General features: G+C 39.5%; 1 protein-coding gene across 19 annotated transcripts in view; it reads left to right on the top strand.

Annotated features, from left to right (window-relative positions):
• LOC105480824 (teneurin transmembrane protein 2) overlaps positions 1-18,157 on the top strand; it is a 3,943,693-nt gene that overhangs the window by 3,728,887 nt on the left and 196,649 nt on the right. For all 19 annotated transcript variants that reach the window (XM_071097760.1, XM_071097759.1, XM_071097767.1 and 16 more), the window contains one exon: positions 8,050-8,255. In XM_071097760.1, coding sequence (XP_070953861.1) covers positions 8,050-8,255 — 206 coding nt within the window. The remainder of the gene's footprint in view (positions 1-8,049; positions 8,256-18,157) is intronic.

The raw sequence follows: 18,157 nt of genomic DNA, 5'->3' as shown, positions 1-18,157 counted from the left end.
CTAAATATTAATGCAGGAGCAAGTTCACCTGGAGAGTCATAGGTGTAAATACTTGTTAACATTCCCAGCGGCAAAGAGTTGACTATTTTTATCTAATGCAATGAATTGAAATTTCAAAAGATGTGAAAGCCACATGTAGTCCCAAGAGCTAAACATTTTCTAAAAGTCATTATTGTGTGATGTTGTGAACACCATCACAGAAGCAGTGACTTTCAGGATGGAATTACATTCCTGAAGTATAGCCAGCCAGCAGCAGGGTGAAGGCTGATGGGTTGCTGATGTCTCGGATGAGCTGTATTCTTGGGCAGTGAATCTAAGGTCCTTGGAAGAATCTTTTCACTTATCTGTTGGTTAAACGGAACCCTCAGATGGTTGTCCTGATTCCCAAATAAATGGAAACGAGGTGTAATGACTGTAGCAATATTCTGAATTCAATTTTATTTGCAATAGATAAAAATATGTGAGGCGGAATAATCTGCAAGGCAGATTTATGCCGAGGTGCCTCCGGAGTTCGGTTAAGTTAGGAAGTATTAATATGCGGCTTCATTTCCCTGGTATGACTATGAGTCCATTCCCTTTATCACTTGTTTGGGGAATAGTTTCGCTGTTTCTGTAAATGAATTATGGCAACATTTTCTGAAATGATTAGCTCCTAATGTGGCTATGGAAGGCTGTCGTTTTGCTCAACATCAGTCTTATTTCACTGGTTGAAATTTTAGTTACATGTTTCAGATATAGGTAATAGTTTCACATTTACATGAGCAATCTTCCGTGGAGTTATAGAGTTGGACTATCCTGTAAAATTGATCTAGAATGTTGCCTCTAAAAACCCAGAAATCTCATCTCTAAGCCAAAGATGAACTAGCCAGAACCATTGTATCTTACGCACATGCTTCTTAGGGCAAAATGATCATCATCTACACTTTTCATTGTGCAGCTCTTGGATAGACTGAAAGATTTGCCATGGAAGCCCCAGCTCTGGGAGACATGAACTGGACTGGGTCCTGCATGCCAGGATGCCAGGCCCAGTCATTGCCTAGAACCCAAGGATACCAGTGAGATCTCACAGAATGATTACAGGATGCTGTTTAATGCCTCTTCTCTTGATGCCGCTAATTCAATCTCAAAGTGTATTCACAGGACCCTGGACAACAGGCTGCCTAGATAAGAGATAATGGAAATACAACATACACCCCAACTCTGATGTTGACCAAAGAATACCTATGATTATAGTCAATGCTTGATAAATATTTATTGCATGGAAGTATGAATGTATGGCCCACCCAACATTGCTTAGGACATTTCTTAATCATTGTTAAGTAAATAAAATCTGGTTGCTTTTCAATAAAGCAGACTGCACAGGGTTGCCCATGTGAGAAGCAGCTAGACCACACACCAACAGCAGCAATTTGCAGAGAATGCACTGGTGATGCAGTTTTCTCTGATCATCGTATCTTAATACATGTGACCTGTTGTCTGCCCCTCCCAGTCTGCAGACGTACCGGCCACTCACTGTATATTGATTTCAGCTGCTCTGGAAAATGACTGCCAGTTTTATTAAGGCCCACTCCACCCATTGTCCCTCTTTCATCAATAGTGCCTACAGTAGGCAGCCTATGTTTTTTATTACGCCATCACAAATTTACCCCCCACCCATCCGAAAAAAAAGTAGTTACACCTGTTTTTAGGTAGCACCGCAACAGACAGGATAGAAAGATGCAGAAGTACCTACAAGTTAGGTACAACATGCAGAAGCACCCCAACATACAGATGAGTAGACGGACTCAGAGAGGGCTGGTGATTAGCCCAAAGGCACACAGCTGGTAGCTGTCAGAGCTGGGATTCAAACCCAGGCTGACTAGCTCCATGGGGCAACGTCGCCTCCTTAAGGCCTCAGAACTTTTCAATAGGAGGATATTCAGCTAGACCTTAAAATGTCTAGCTAAGCATTAGACATTTGAAAATAAAGATAGAAATCTTAACTACTTTGTTTCCTTGTTGCCTGCCTCTCAGTGGTGTCAGGTGAGGGACTCACCATATTGGTGGTCCTGGAACAGCTGGTGTGACTCAGGGAAGCCCAGCTTCAAGTCCTCCTTCATGGGACTCAGCATGGCTTTGATGCTGCTCTCTTTGACCTTAGAGAACAACAGAGATCCATCCTCCTGGACATCGGCCCAGAAATTTGACCTCCAGGAATACAGTCACTGAGATGGTTCCCCATACTGGCTGTAGCAATTTACAGAAAAACACCTTTTCTTTTTATCTCTTTGGAGGAAGTATTTGTACATTTTTCTCTTTTTCATTGTTTTTAAAATTACAAAAATTATACACACTCATTTTCAAGATTTTTTAAAAGTATATTTAAAAACTTTTCTTTTGCTATCATGAATATTTCTGTAACAACTGACAAATTTGAATAAGACCTGTAGATTATAGTCATGCATGGCAAAACAGTGTTTCAGTCAACGACTGGCCACACATTCAGCACTGGTCCCATAAGATTATAATTCTATAAATTCCTATCACCTAGCAACATCTTAGCTGTCATAATGTTATAGTATAGTTACTTTTTTATTAATTTAGTGTAGCCTAAGTCTATAGTATTTACAAGGTCAAAAGTAGTGTACAGTAATGTCCTAGCCCTTCACATTCACTCACCGCTCACTCACTGACTTAACCAAAGCAACTTCCAGTCCTGCAAATTCCATTCATGGTATGTGTCCTATACAGGTGTACCATTCTTTTTTTTATCTCTCATACCATATTTTTTACTGTCTTTTCTATGTTTAGATACACAAGTACCACTGAGTTACAGTTGCCTGCAGTATTCAATATAGTAACATGCTGTACACGTTTATAACCTAGGAGCAGTAGGCTATACCATATAGCCTACGTATGTAATAAGCTACATCATCTAGGTTTGTGTGAGTATACTTACACAACTATGAAATTGCCTAAGAATGTACTCCTCAGAATGTATCCCTGTTGTTAAGTGACTCATGACTGTATATATAGAGAGAGAGAAAGAAAGACTTCATGTAAAAATATATATATGTACATATATTTGAGTAAAAAGTGAAAACTCCTCTTTGCAAAAGTGTAATTCAGTTACACACCTGAAGAACTTAATTTGAAAGCAAACACTAGCTTGTTTAACAATATGGATATCTTCTGTTAAATAAATCAAGCTTGTGAAAGTGAAGTCACCTGTTAATCAACAAAGCCTAAAAGCTTTCTAATAATTCCTCCTCCCTCCTGCCAAACCCCTACCCTGTCCCCTCGCCACGCGCACGCGCACTCACACACACACACACACTCGCACTTCTTCATAGCATATACCCAGCAGTGATCCTCCTGACCCACTCTAGAGACCACAATAGGCTAATGAGGAATGCCATTTAAGATATCTTTGGGTCCAAGCCACTCTTATATAGATATGGACATTGAGACTTTGAGTAATACACCTGCCTAAAACTAGCTAGATGCTTAGTAACAAGGATGGAACTTCAACAGAATCGTTCATTTATACCTGTTCCTTCCACAAACATTTCAAAGTCATTAAGTCATGACTAGGACTCTTGACTTTTGGTTCTTAATCTAAGGATTTTCTCCCTGTATCACACCTCTCCCAGTCTGTTTGTTGTAAGATTTTACACAAAAGGCAAATTAAGCATTTACTCATGACTCTTCAAAAGGATCCACAAGAAAAGTTCTTTCAATAGTAAATTTCATATAGAGCTTCCAAAAGGTTATTTTATTTAATAAATAAAATTCAGTTTACATGTAGTCAGGTTCTAACTGAGGTCTGAAGGGAGTCAATGGGAGAGTGGGGGGTAGCTGGAAGAGCACTCGAAGAATCATAGACAGTTTCAACACGGCTTTACTCTCTCTCTCCAGGCACGAGTGAGTCTGGGTGCGAGCCTGGGTGCAAGCTGTATGTACAGCATCAGCAGGGTAGTTATACCTTTTACAGGCAGCAGTAGCTCCCAGCCAAGCATGAGCTCACGTGAGTGGTTACCTAATGCACCTCATGTGGCATGATTACATAATAAGTGGAGCTGTGCGCCTGTGCTCCAAACTTGCTGAGTCATGCATGACAGGATGTATCCCTTGGCCTATTCTTGATGACAGCATATCCATTTTCCTTACGCATGTAGATTTTCGAAGTAAATCTTTGTTAAGGCTCTCACTTTACCCTGTCATCACAGGGGTTTGGTTACAATACCCCACCAGATGGGTTTGTATAGTTTGATCCAGTTCAATAAGCATTTATAAATCACTTACAGTTGCCAGGTGCAAAGCTTAGAGAACCTAGAGATGAATCTGCATCTCTGCCTGACCTCAGGGAGCACAGTATCCAGAGACAGAGACTTAGGCAGGCATGCAAAGTCAAGTAAAATACCTAACAACAGCTGCTGTGGGCAGCAGAAAAGCGTAATTGCTATAGAAACACAAAGAAAACAATTTGTCTGGCTGAGGAGAGTGGTTGGGGTGGTGTTGTAAAGGAACGTACAGCTTTAGTGTGAAGGTGCACTTGACCTGAACCAGGCCATGACTCCCAGTTTTAAGCTTGTTCCCATAAATGAGTCTATTCCAGAAGAATTAGACTCTTGATAGAGAGCTAGATATATACAAATAGACACATAGACATTCATGTATATTACATGTGCACACACTCTTTTTTGTCTTTTAGAGAATTCCTTACTCTGCAAAGAAAGCCACATGCTTTCCCACATAGTTTTGCATCCTTTTTTTCATTCCATGTAAGAACTTAGCAATTATTGCACTATTATTTCATGCTGGGCACTATACTAATCTCTCTTTTGTGTACTTCTACTTGTCACACCCTCTAAGGCAGTTAGAACTATTGTTCCCATTTTACAGAAAAAGCTACTGGAAATCCAGAGAGTTTAAGCAAATTGCTAGAGGTCACACAACATGAAAGAAGCAGAGCCAGGATTCAAACCCAGTTCTGTCTGACTTCTGACTTCTGACTTCTGTCATCCCCGAGGTGCACTCCTTTATTTAGTGAATGGGATGAGGAAGGGAGAATCTAAAACCCTAGGGGGCACTGTGACTACTGAGAAGTAGCCTGTGCTGGCTGGTAGTGGGAGCTAATTTACTCAGTGTCCTGAAGCTAGGGTGTAGTAAAGGAAGAGGACCTCACTGCTATAAGAACCGAAGCTTTGGGGCTCCTTGTCTGAATTTTCCAGAACAGCTGCTCTCTGGAGACAAGCTCCCTTGCACATCTCCAGCATCTGCATCTGGCTTGACATCACGATCCATTTAGGTTTCCACAGTAGATTAGAACACTCGTGGGTACTGATTTCCTGCCTCTTTTTCAGATCCTGTCATTAACCAGCAATGCCGGAAAGCCCAACAGACATAAAGGAAAGCCCAGCTTATTAAGTTAAAGATGAATCATGTTTTTAAAGTTTTCTTTTTGTATTTATAAAGCATTTCTTTAACTTGTTGCCATGCTGATTGCTGGGGTTTCTTTTGGTACCTAGCAGAGACCCATACACTCTTCTTCCGCAGGCGGCTCTCTTACTATGTCCCTTCCTTACCAGCTCCTTTTTATTATATCCCTTCCCCAAGGAAGGGGTGTCAAATGCAGCATTTTAAAGTAAAATTTAGTTTCCAGTGTATACTAATGAGAGCTCCTGCTCAACTTGTTGTGGTAACAAGTGTTTCGCCCTGGACATGCCATTATTTCAGCAAAACCCCCAAATAAACAACACCCAGTTTAGGCTTAGGACTTTACAGGTAACAATACTTATTTTGTGCCAGAAATTATTCTAAGAACTTTACACAGCCTAAACTCAGTAAAACCTTATAACAATCCTGTGAAATAAATAGTGTCCCATCTATACACATGAGGACACCGAAGCACAGCAAGATACACTTAGCCGGTATCAAAGTTAGGATTTGAACCATGGCAATCTCAGCCCAGAGTCTCTGCTCTTAAACACGATGCCATATTCCTCCCCCTGCAGGTAAGTAATCAGTATTCATTAGAAAGGTTAGCCAACGTTTAAAAGTTCCTGCTGGATGTGGTGGCTCACAGAGGTAATCTCCGCATTTTAGGAGGCCAAAGCTGAAGAATCACTTGAGCCCAAGAGTTTGAGACCAGTGCCTGGGCAATAGTGAGACCTTGTCTCTACAAGGAAAAAGAAAAAAGGAAAAAAAATTAAGCTGACAGGCATGGTGGTCCATGCCTATAGTCCCAGCTACTTTGAGGGGGCTGAGGCAGGAGGATCATTTGAGCCCAGGAGGTCAAGGCTGCAGTGAGCTGAGATCGTGCCACTGCACTACAGCCTAGGCAGCAGAGCGAGATCCTGTCTCAAAAAACAAACAAAACAAAACAAAACAGAAGTTCAGAATGTTTGATAAATAAACCATCTAGTCCCCATCTGAAGGTCTGAACCACTCAGGGCTTCTGGCTGTTCATTTTCTTTTTAAAGATGAGATGTGAAGGCAGCTTCCAAACTCCCTTTCAGACCTCATTCCCTACTTTTATTTTCCTAGAGGTCAAAGGGTTATTCTTAAGATCCAAACCAGTGTTTCTCTTGCTTTATTTTAAGTCCCTGCTGGCTTTGTATTGAGCTGCATAAAAAACAATCACCTCATATGTTAAAGAAAATAAGAGGGAAAAACTTTATATCTTCAAATCACTCTGTGGTTTTCTTTTATAATTTAGACATGAAAGACCTTCAGAGAACCAAAAGTGTCATCTCTCCATTTTACACATAGAGAAACTGGGACCAAGAGACAGAGTCAGACAGGTTCACTCACCATTTAGGCCAGTCTTTAGCAATTTTATCATTTCTCCAGATTATCTGAAACCTTTGCAATATCTGGTGGCCAAATGACAGATAAATATTTTTAGAAGAGTTAGTCCTTCACAGAATGTCGAGGGGAGCATCCTGGGCCCATCAAGCTGAAGAAATTTTTGAATCTACAAGGTCACCAAAGTGATTGGGGATCCAGAAATGAAAAGACTCCCCTCAAAACAAAAATGACTTCAGTTCTTTCTGTTTGATTTCAGTTGGCTCAGAAGTTCTTAGGAATAGAGAAGAATACTATTTTATATTTCTTACCAAGTTCAAATCAATTTGAAGGAATCACAAATGACTTTTATACTATGAGATTTTTTTTCCCCATTTTAGAGATAAGGAAAATGAAGCTCTCAGCGATTAATTAACTTGCTTTTCTTGGGCAACTGCTAGTCACGCTCAGCTTTTCCTTAATCCTGTGGTTGCAAGAGAAACCACATGTGGAATATAGGATGTGCTGACTGGTTCATTGTTTTTAAGAACTCCACTTTAAAAATAGATATTTTCGGAATTCCAATTATTAAAGTTCTGAAGGATGCTGAGTGTGGGCAACCAATATTTTCAACATAAGCAATTTTAAATAATGCAACAGAGATGCATTAATATCAATGAAGGAGAGATGCTGTTTCCCTGTGGTTCTTAGACTTCTCCCTCTAACTCAAGATCTGCTTGAGTTTCAAATCTTCATTTTCTACTGAGTTGTTTTATTTATTCTGGGCTGATTTTTGTTGAAAATGTCAGAGTGTATTTGTGTCTAGAAAGAATAATGAAAGGCTACAAGAATTAAATTTGGTGCCAAATTAACATCACCCTCCCCTCCCCTGTTGGTAATTTTTACATCCCAGTCACATTTGGGATAGTTGGAAGCTTTACATGTATTTATCAGGCTCCAGATCTGATTATATTTGATCAGTAAAGAGTAATCACATAATTTTAGAAAGCATTGTGCCAAGATTTCAGATGCCCTGGGGTGTGCATTTATAGCTTTGTTATTTGAAACCTAAATGTTTTAGCTGTAACTTAAAAAGAAACTTGCCATGAGTTTAATCTTAATATTAAAACAGCAAAAAAAAAAAAAAAAAAAAACAAAAAAAAAAACAAAAAAAAACAAAAAAACCTGGCATGTAATTAAACAGAAATACAGAGCAAACTAATGTATACACGTCACTGACTGGTATTTATTCCTTTTTTTTTTTTTTCTTTTTTTTTTCAGTGCCCTGGTCATTGAAAAACAGCAGCATAGACAGTGGTGAAGCAGAAGTGGGTCGGCGGGTAACACAAGAAGTCCCACCGGGGGTGTTTTGGAGGTCACAAATTCACATCAGTCAGCCCCAGTTCTTAAAGTTCAACATCTCCCTCGGGAAGGATGCTCTCTTTGGTGTTTACATAAGAAGAGGACTTCCACCGTCTCATGCCCAGGTATGACCATGTTTGATGTAATCAAGCATTTTTTTAAAATTATATATGTGTGTGTATATGCATATATATTTATATATATGTGTGTGTGTATATATATATATATATGCCACTTCACACCCACTACAATGCCTATAATTAAAAGATGGATAATAAAAATGTTGGCGAGAATGTGGAGAAATGAGAACCCTTGTACGTTACTGGTGGGAATGAGAAATGGTGCAGCTGTTGTGGAAAAGAGTTTTTCACAAAGTTAAACATAGAATTACCATATGATTGAGCAATTTGACTTCTAGGTGTATACCCAGAGAAAATTGAAAACACCATCTTCTTACAAAAATGTATATATCGATGTTCATCATAGTCTTATTTATGATAACCAAAGAATGGAAACAACCCAAATGTCCAACTGGTGAATGACTAAACAGAATGTGATATAGCCGCACAATGGAAAATTAGTCAGATATAGAAAGGAATGGAGTATTGTTATATGCCACAACATGGATGAAACACTATGCAAAGTGAAAGAAGCCAATACCAAAGGCCACATATTGCATGATTCCATTTATGTATATTGTCCAGAATAAGCAAATATATAGAAACAGAAAGGAGGTTAGTGGTTGCCAGGAACTGGGAATTGGGGCTGACTGCCATGGGGTTTTTGGGGGTGGTGATAGTAATGGCCTGAAATGAGTTGATGGTTTACCCAACATAGTGAATACACTCAAACCACGGCATTGTAAAATCACAAAAGCTACCTTACAGTTATTCACAGTGTCCTGTGAATTTTATCTCCAAAAAATAAATGCTAATATCCCAACCTGATGAAAACAGCTTAAATAGGTTTAGGGGTTAATCATTGGTACTTTCTGTTCAGATGTTCTGGTTATTGGATTAATTTGTTAAAATATCACTGGGAGACATCTCACTATATATGAAAGAATAATGTAACATAAACCAAAATTCAGCAGATGTTTCTCTGTGGCTTCCCTGTACTAAGTTCCTTGGGAAGTCCTTGGCGCTATGAAAGTGAGATTATTCACAGCCTTGGAAATGAAGAGATTGGATTACATTATGGATTTCATTATTTTTTCTCTCATTCTTCCCTTAATTTGTTCTGGTAGAAGTTCTATTATTATACATAACACCTGGGGTAAATTAACACCTACCTAGTTTGGTTTTCTTTTCCAATAAGAATTGTATATCCTGTGAAAAAAACAAGTTGGTTTTTCCTGCCTCGTTTGCCCTCAAATCCAGGAAGAACATAAGGTACATTAGGAAAAAACTCAAAACATGCATATATCCAGTCAAAGCTGACTTTGAAATGTGTTGGAAAGGCAATTCATCTAGAAAATTCAACTGGAAGAACTTAAAACTAAAAAAAAAAACCATTGGCAAATGCAAAGTAGTCAGGCTACAATTTCTTTACCTTTAGCTCATAGCAGACATTGCTAATCAATGGCAGCACTTTTCCTTACTGAGCCCAGTGCACACATAGCTCCCATATAACTCTCAAGGCAGCCACTACCAATCGACCATTGTTGACTCTCAGGATGAAACTGATTTGCAATCCCATCTTTATAGCCTAAAATGATCAATATAAGAACTAAAAGGACTATTTCTTTTTTGAGCAGGGAAAGCTGTGTAGATTTTTATGATCATACACAGCCCGTGCTATAGGGACCAATATGTAACGTGGTAATCAATGAGTCCTCCATCCATCCATCCATCCACCTAGAAAAAATATTTATAGGACTAGACACTGATTATTTGGAGATGAGTTAACATAACCCCTGACCAAGCAGAACTCTTGATAACAGAAATCATATCTGCTCTTCAAAGAGATTCTCATCAAGACAAGGAGAGGAATTCAGCTGAAAGGAATCCCTGGCGCATTTCTGTAGCTTCTGGCCAGGCTGCAGGGTGCTGCTCTGAGAAATTACGCAAATTGTTAGGTGGTGTCCTTGACCTTCAGGCTCCATTGATTCTCCCGTAGCAAAATGAAGGATTTATAGTAGTGAAATCTACTTATCGGCATTATTGAGGTAAGTGTGAGCATGCCTCCGGGCATAGCTGAGCATAACTTTCCTCTCAGCCAGTTGCATGCAAAGAGCTTTGCTAAGAAAACTGCTTCTTCCCCACATTACCCCCAAAACTCTGCTTGCCCTCTTCTCTTGCATGCTGCAGGAAACCAGAATCATGGAAAAGCCAATGATCATGGCAAGTCAAGTTGGTAACTCTCTGTAACTGAGTGGCAGTGGACAGCAGGCAGAAACATACTTTACCGTGCTTCCCTGCTGTTCTGACATTCAGGACTCAAATCCTCAATGACAATGTCTTTTCTTCCTTTGTGGCTATGCTGCACTGTCCATCTCCTGCCTAGACTGTGATTGTTCTAGTGATTGTCCTCTCAAAATAGCTCCACTCCAGAGACAGCCCCATCGCACATTTCAAGGGAAGGGAAATGAATAGGCATGGGCTGATGTGTGCTGAGGTTTCAGTCCAGCTGCCAGTTTGAAAGTTCACTGTGTGTTGAGGGGTCAAGTAAGCAAGGCACCGTGCCGATGCTTAGAAATTCACAAGACAGGTACAATATAGGGGCGCTGTTTTCAAAAAAGAAAGAAAGAAAGAAAAAGATTCCGTATGTATTCTCACATTCATTTGCTGTCATTACATGCATTCATGTCCATTTGATGAGATACATTTCCTCAAGGAGACAGTGCTTAGCTCTTTGCGGGGATAGGCGACTGACGTCTCGAACCATTATAGAATTTCTCATTTTTATTGGTATATCCTATCAAGGAACATAAGTTCTATGGGGATTGGCAGTCTAGCCAAGGTGACTCATTTGAGCTGGAAAAAGAGAAAGTGAAAGAGGTGGGGTGGGGGAAGAATATGAAATTCTATTGGCTGTGCTACATGAAATGGTTGTTTAAATTTTATTGAGTGCCATGCTCTGACCAAGAGCCTACAAGGTTTAGTATCCTTGTCCAAGGATATTACATACCTGCTTAAATTTCCCAAGAATCAGAGTCTGTCCCAGTTGACTTTTTGAAACTGGCTTTTTATAGAGATACAGAGAAAACATGGCATAGGAGAAAAAGTCGAGAATGTAGACTCTGCCACACATTAACCAGGGGACCTTGAGCATATCCCTTAACTTCTCTTAGCTTCAGTTTCCTTTTCTACCTATGTAATCTGCTTCATAATACTTTGTTGTAATTATACAGTAACAACAAAGGTAAGATGGGAAAACCCTTTGTAAACTAAAGCACAATAGAAAGCTATAATATATGAGTGTTCTATTATACTTAGAATTTCCGTATAGCCCTAGCAAATCCTGTATATAGATAGGCAATTATGCAAATATCGATTTTTTAATAAATTAATTTTCTAGTTTTTTTCTTCTTTCTAAAGAAAAAAACTACATTTCATTGCAGAAGTTTCAGAAACAGAGAAACAAAAGGAAAAAGTAAAAACACTCCTAATATAAAGCAGCCCCCTTTTGCTAAATGCTTATGTATTATTTTTGCTATAATAAAGCACATCCATTGCAGTGGGAAAAAAAAAAGAACCTTGGAATAATGGTAGCTTCAAAGAACAAAGGTGTTTTTTTTCCTTCTTGTTTATGCTACACCATTAGTGGCTCTCAAACAGGTGTGATTTTGCCCTGCCACCACTCCCACCCTGGAAACATTTAACAACGCCTGGAAATAGTTCTGGTATGCTGGGAGGAGGTTGCTGCTAGTACCTAGTGGATAGAGGCCAAGGATGCTGTAAACACCCTGCAGTGCACAGGGAAGCCCCAACACAAAGAATTAACACTATCTTCAAATGCTAACAGTGCTGAGGTTAGAAAACCCTGCTTCACATGTCCCTCTTAGGTTAACGAGGCCTTTGCTCAATGTCAACCTCATTCACGGACACAGACCTATGAAACTTCTACTATCAGGAACAAAGAAAGGAGTAGATGCAGAATTGTGTACCAATTCCTACAGAACTCTGCTTGCAAGTCACACATATCATTTAAGCCCTTCTCATGTCAACCAAAGCAGTCACATCGTAACTTTAGTGGAAGAGGAAGTACCATTGGATGGTGTCCCCTGGAAGGAGCACCAGAAATATCAATGAAGATCCCTAATGACTTAAACATAAAATGTTATGAGGCCTGCCCTGGTGACTGGTCTTCATGTGTATCCTCAATGCTTGTCTTGAAAATAAACCCTTAAGGATTTTATTTATATTCCCAAATTTTCCTTCCGAAAATGTGTACCAATCACACTCCTACTCACCAGCAGCATTGTGGAAATGCCCATTTTATTTACTTGAACACTTGCATAAATGTAATATTATTGTTTCTAAAACTTTGCCAATTTTAAAGGTAGGTATTATATTGTGCTTTAAATGCAGCAATTTTGACATCATGCATTGCGTTTTTAAAGACACAGACAGGAAAAAAAAAAAGTCAGTCTAAGTCATTCTTAGCCTACTAACTCGAACTCTTATGGGGATGGTTTGTGTCCAGTCTAAGCCTAATGCACCTTGCCAGATATCTGAAATCCTACAAACTGTGTCAGATTTTCTCAGCCCCAGTTCTAGAAAGGTAGCAGGCTGAAGAAAAATAATAATCTGAACTGGCTATAGTGCTAGGCATCAAAGGAAATCTCAGAGGCAGTTGCAGCAAGTCAGAATCTTGGGTGGTTAAGGCAGTGAGCAAGTTTGCTTGACAGTTCATCACTGATTGCTACTGATACGTCAAGCCAAGTAAAATCCTTTGCGAGAACAAGTCAATAATTGGCAAATTAGGTACATGATTAACTGGAGACAACAAGATGCAGTTGCCGCTTGGGAGCCCTGCTGGGACTTCACCTTCTCCACAATCCTGTTTAGCAAATATTAAAAATGCCTATTTCATCACTCAGACCGATGGAGCCAGGAGCCCAGTGACTTCCAGAGGCAACTTAAAAGTATATGATGGGCTTACAGCTCCAGCAAGTTGATTAAAAGAGATTCTAGGGATTGAGTGGCGGTAAGACAGGAGCAGATACTGGCACCCCCTAATGCTTTATGCTGAGAGGTATCTGTGGGATGGGAAGTAAAATTATCCTCACATTAAACTCATTAGCCAATAGGGGGGAACAGTTTAAGAGACCACAAATTGCCCCATGATCATACCAAATAAATGCAAATATGGCAGATTGGGCATATGTGGACCAAGATAAAATGAGCTGAGCAAACATTTCTATCTGTTCTTATGAGCAGAATGCCCCTAATGACATTTTTTAAAAGCAGATTTATAGATGGTGATTAGTGGTTTTAGTCTTTGCCAGCTCGAGTTTACTCCTTTTCGTTTCAGATCCTTATTTGAAAATGAACTCTGTCTTTCCTTGTCCCCTTCTTTCTTGCCCAAGTAAGCAAACCTGCACATGGTTTCAATTAGATGTGGGACTAACTGCATTCCTGGGATGCTGGAGTGCCTGGCTGTTTGGAGCTCCCTGGCTCTGTCATCTTGCCACTCTCTCTTTACTCTCTCAGTGCCCATTGACCAGTCAGATAGGCTCCACTGGGCCTCACCTTTCACATGGAGCTGAAATGTGGAGGCAGTGCCAGGGTTTGGCTGTCAGCTTGCGTAGCACATCAAATCACGCTTTGCAGAAGCCCCTGATACGAAGTTTCATTTCATTTTGGAGGAAGCCAGATCTTTACAGGCATATTTTTCAGAACCTTCCTTTCCAAAGAAGCTCAAGGTGTAGTGAATGATTGTGTGAAACCAAGAGAATCTTGGTTTCTTCCGCATTGGACTGAAAGTGCTTTTGGAAAGGACTTTCCTGAGAGGCCCCTTCTGGTTAGCTGGTGGCATCCTAACAGGAGAGAGGAACTGAAACTGCCATCTGAGTCAGTGGGCACCCTCCTGGACAACTACTGAGCAGCGCAAGGAGAAATCTCATGGAATGCTTGAGTCTGGAAAGAGAACCGGTGTGAAGGGTGCACAGGAGGACACCGTGGATGTTTTACAAGAAGGACAAGGCTTGAGTTCATGGAATTCAGAGAGAAGGCAGCAACAGACAAAACAGGAATGAGTTTGAAGGGGCAGCACCAAATCACATATTTTAGACCGAGGAGAGTCTTGGAGGTGCTGTAATTCAGGAGTTTGCAAATTTTCTAAGCAAATGACCTTTATCCTCAAGTGAAATCTTATATAGAACCCTATATATAAAAAGATGAAAGTGACAGTTTTATTAACATAGAGTTTAGAGTTCAAATCCACATTTAGTATTACAATGTTAATCTCTGTATATGTATGTTTATGTATTAATAAATCACATGTATTATATATATGTGTGGATATATATCCAGAGAAGAGAGAGACTAAACCCATGAGAGTGGTCACCTCTAAGAATAGTCAAGAAGAATAGTACTGGGAATTATGTTTTAAGAGTACTTCCTTTTATCCGTAAAAACATATTAAAGGTAAGACAAGTCCCCCACCCCCCAATCTCCAACATACACACACACAGACTGGATATAATTCCACAAAACTTTAACATTTATTCATTTGAGGGGTTGTAATATGGGTATCTTTTATACTTCTCTTAATTTCTGTAATCTCTCTCTCTCTCTCTGTGTGTGTGTGTGTGTGTGTGTGTGTGTGTGTGTGTGTGTGTGTATGTGTGTGTTTAATAAGTGAATCTGTAACAAGTTTGAGCCTATGTTCAGTAAAACAAACAGTGGTTATAGATGACACCTATAATTCCAATCACTTTCTCAAGATTCCATTTATTTATATACTATGTGTTTTTTTGCAATTTTGAGAAAAACCATAACAAATCTATACAAGTACTTGTGAATAGCAACAGTATTTCCTTTAATCATTTCCCTTACAGACTGTAGATAGTCTTCAATTAAATTGATCCAGAAGTTTGAAAGAGGAGGAAAAGGAAATAACTGTTTCAAGGTTAAATCACTTAAAATATTGAACAACTACTCGCATCCCTTGCCTTAGATATAAAAATAGGGGAGTTGCACCCAAGCTTTGAAACTCTCCTTATTTAAAAATAAAATCACCATTATGGGACATATTACGCATTCATTTGGAATTCTGCTCCTGGTTTTACATCCTGAATCAAACATGTGCCTCTGCTCTGCTTGGCATTTGGTTGAACAGGATCCCTCAGTGCAATTGCTTGTACGACTTTATCTGAGCAGACACACATCGGCCTGGATTCAAAGAAAGCCTAGTACACATCTTTAAGCTTCCTGATAAACGACAGTTACAGAAGTTCAATGTATGCTCAGAGATGTTAGGAAAAGCTTTATTCCAAGATCTTCACAAAAATTAATGGCTTCTAAAATGTTCATTGAAGCCCCTCTCAGTAAGGATGCTTTGTAGGGAAGCTAAAGTTGTTCTGAGACGACAATAATCATTAATCATTCATCCGAGCTCTTATAAAAATGTCCTGCACTCAAGAGATCCCTCTCCATTTAACATGGTGTCTAAACCCACTCGGAATAATGGCCAGCACTCTCAGAGGACCACAATGTAACAGGGACTGATTGTTCCATGTGCATTATCTTGTTTTATCTTCACAACACCGTATGAGCTAGGTAGCATTAGTGGCACTCCCCTTTTACGGATGGAAGAACTGAGACAGAGGCTAGGGGCTCAAAGCTGGGATGTGGATCTGGCAGCCAGACACCTTCCTCTTCCTTCTCTCTGGTGCTCACTCATTTCTAGGAGCATCTACAGTACAACGTAAACACAATTGTTTACGGAGTAAAATTACACCTACTGCCAAAAACAGGAATTTTATCAAGTCAAGGAAAATGGTGGTGGGGATCTTCTTGAATGTGTCAGAGGAAAGCCTTGGTAAATATGGATCTGGCTGAGGTAGCACAGTTAAACACGGAGGCAGAGAAAATTAACAAAGAAGGTGATAAGATCGGCACATCAAAGAGGGTGTTTATAAAAAACGTAAAGAGAGATCCTGGGAAATTTGATGAAGATATCCCATCTGCTTACAGAAATGCTCTTTTTGATTCTATTGCACTCGTTACACTAAGTGATGCTTCACTGTCCTGTGTGTTTCATCGATTCTACGATGCATATAATGCTCCTCTTCTGACATCTCTGAAAACAGCATGTGTTTTGCTATCGATGAAGCTGATAGAACGAAATGTGTGGCGTCGTGTTTTTGTGTATGTATGAAAATTCAATGTTCATTCTCACAACTAGAGCATAGTTTCAAGTGTAACCTGAATTTCCCTAAATATGAGATAAAATAAACTTTTCGGCAGGGTTTCCTTTTCCAAGATAAAGTTCTAATCAAACAGTTTTCCATTTGTTAAGTGTATTGATTTTAAGTGGCCTCTTACGAATTCCAATGATCCTCAGATAACTAGATCCTACCATATAAATGAAGTCAGTGTGAGATTGAATTATAATTTTTAAAATATCTAAATACTTATTTAGAAAATAAACTTTAGGCCAGCTATAGTGGCTCATGCCTATAATCTTGGCACTTTGGGAAATCAAGGCAGGAGGGACACTTAAGCCCAGGATATCAAGACCACCCTGGACAGCAAAGTGAGACTTCATCTCTACCAAAAAAACAGAAAAATTTAATTATCCAGGTATGGTGGTATCTGCCCGTAGTCGCAGCTACTTGGGAGGCTGAGATGGGAGGATTGCTTGAGCCCGGGAGGTCAAGGCTGAAGTGAGCCCTGATTGTGCCACTGCACTCCAGCCTGGGCAAAAGAGTGAGATCATGTCTCAAAAAGGAAAGAAAGGAAGAAAGAAAAGAAAGAAAAGAAAGGAAGGAAGGAAGGAAGGAAAGAAGGAAGGAAGGAAGGAAGGAAGGAAGGAAGGAAGGAAGGAAGGAAGGAAGGAAGGAAGGAAGGAAGGAAGGAAGGGAAGGAAGGAAAAAGAAAAAGAAACCGCTGTGAAATTCTTACGCTGCTCTTCCAGACAGGAATAGCAGGAGAGCCTGGGCAGAAGGAGTGTAGATCAGTCTAAACTATCTGACTTTGAACTCCAACCTCCAATACTTCCAAGCTGTATGACCTTGGGCAAGTCATTCAACCTTTCTGTGCCTCAGTTACCTCATCTATAAACTGGAGATAATATTATGTGCTCAGAGCAATATTGGATGTAAATGAAGTAATCTTTGTAAAGCACTTAGATTCACGCTGGCACATAGAAATGGTGTAAGCTATTATTATTATGGTTTCAAAGCATTCATGACATAAAAACAGATTCAAACAAAAAAACAGATTTCAATTTTTATAAGATAACTTTTATTTATGTTTTTCTCATTATAAAGTAAGACATGGTGATGATAGGATAAACAGAAAACATTAACATTTTTAAGTATATTTTCCAGACTGTTTTCTGTTCACATATAGTCATCATTTTTACAAACACAAGATCATACCACACACACTATTTTTACCCTGAGTCTTTGCTTAATAATAGATAGAGGACATCTTTCCAAGTCTGAATATTTTTCCATAAACTCATTTTAAATGCCTCAAAATAGTCCATTGTCTTGAATAAAATTTTTTTCAAGCAATCCCCCATTTTCAATATGATAAATCATTCTACAGTAAACATTCTTTCAGGTCTATGTTCTTATATTTTTTAATAATTTCCTTGTGATGAATTCTTGGAGTGGAATTGCCAGCTCAAAGGATTTATAATACATCAAGGTGTTATAACAACAATAACCATGAGAGCAGCTCACATTAATTGAGTGCTTACCATGAGCCGAGCCGAACTCACAGCGTCCCTCAGGGGTGGGGACTTTTATTATTCCCACTTTGGGGATGAGAGAGCAGAATCAGAGCTGAAGACTTGTGCAGAGTTACACTGCAGCCTGGTGAAAGGTGCAGCTCATGCTTCAAGAGAA

The sequence above is a fragment of the Macaca nemestrina genome, chromosome 6 (genome assembly GCF_043159975.1).
Source record: "Macaca nemestrina isolate mMacNem1 chromosome 6, mMacNem.hap1, whole genome shotgun sequence".
NCBI classification, from domain to species: Eukaryota; Metazoa; Chordata; class Mammalia; order Primates; family Cercopithecidae; genus Macaca; species Macaca nemestrina.
The sequence above is the reverse complement of the archived record's forward strand: the minus strand, read 5'-3'. Positions and strand labels throughout refer to the sequence as shown.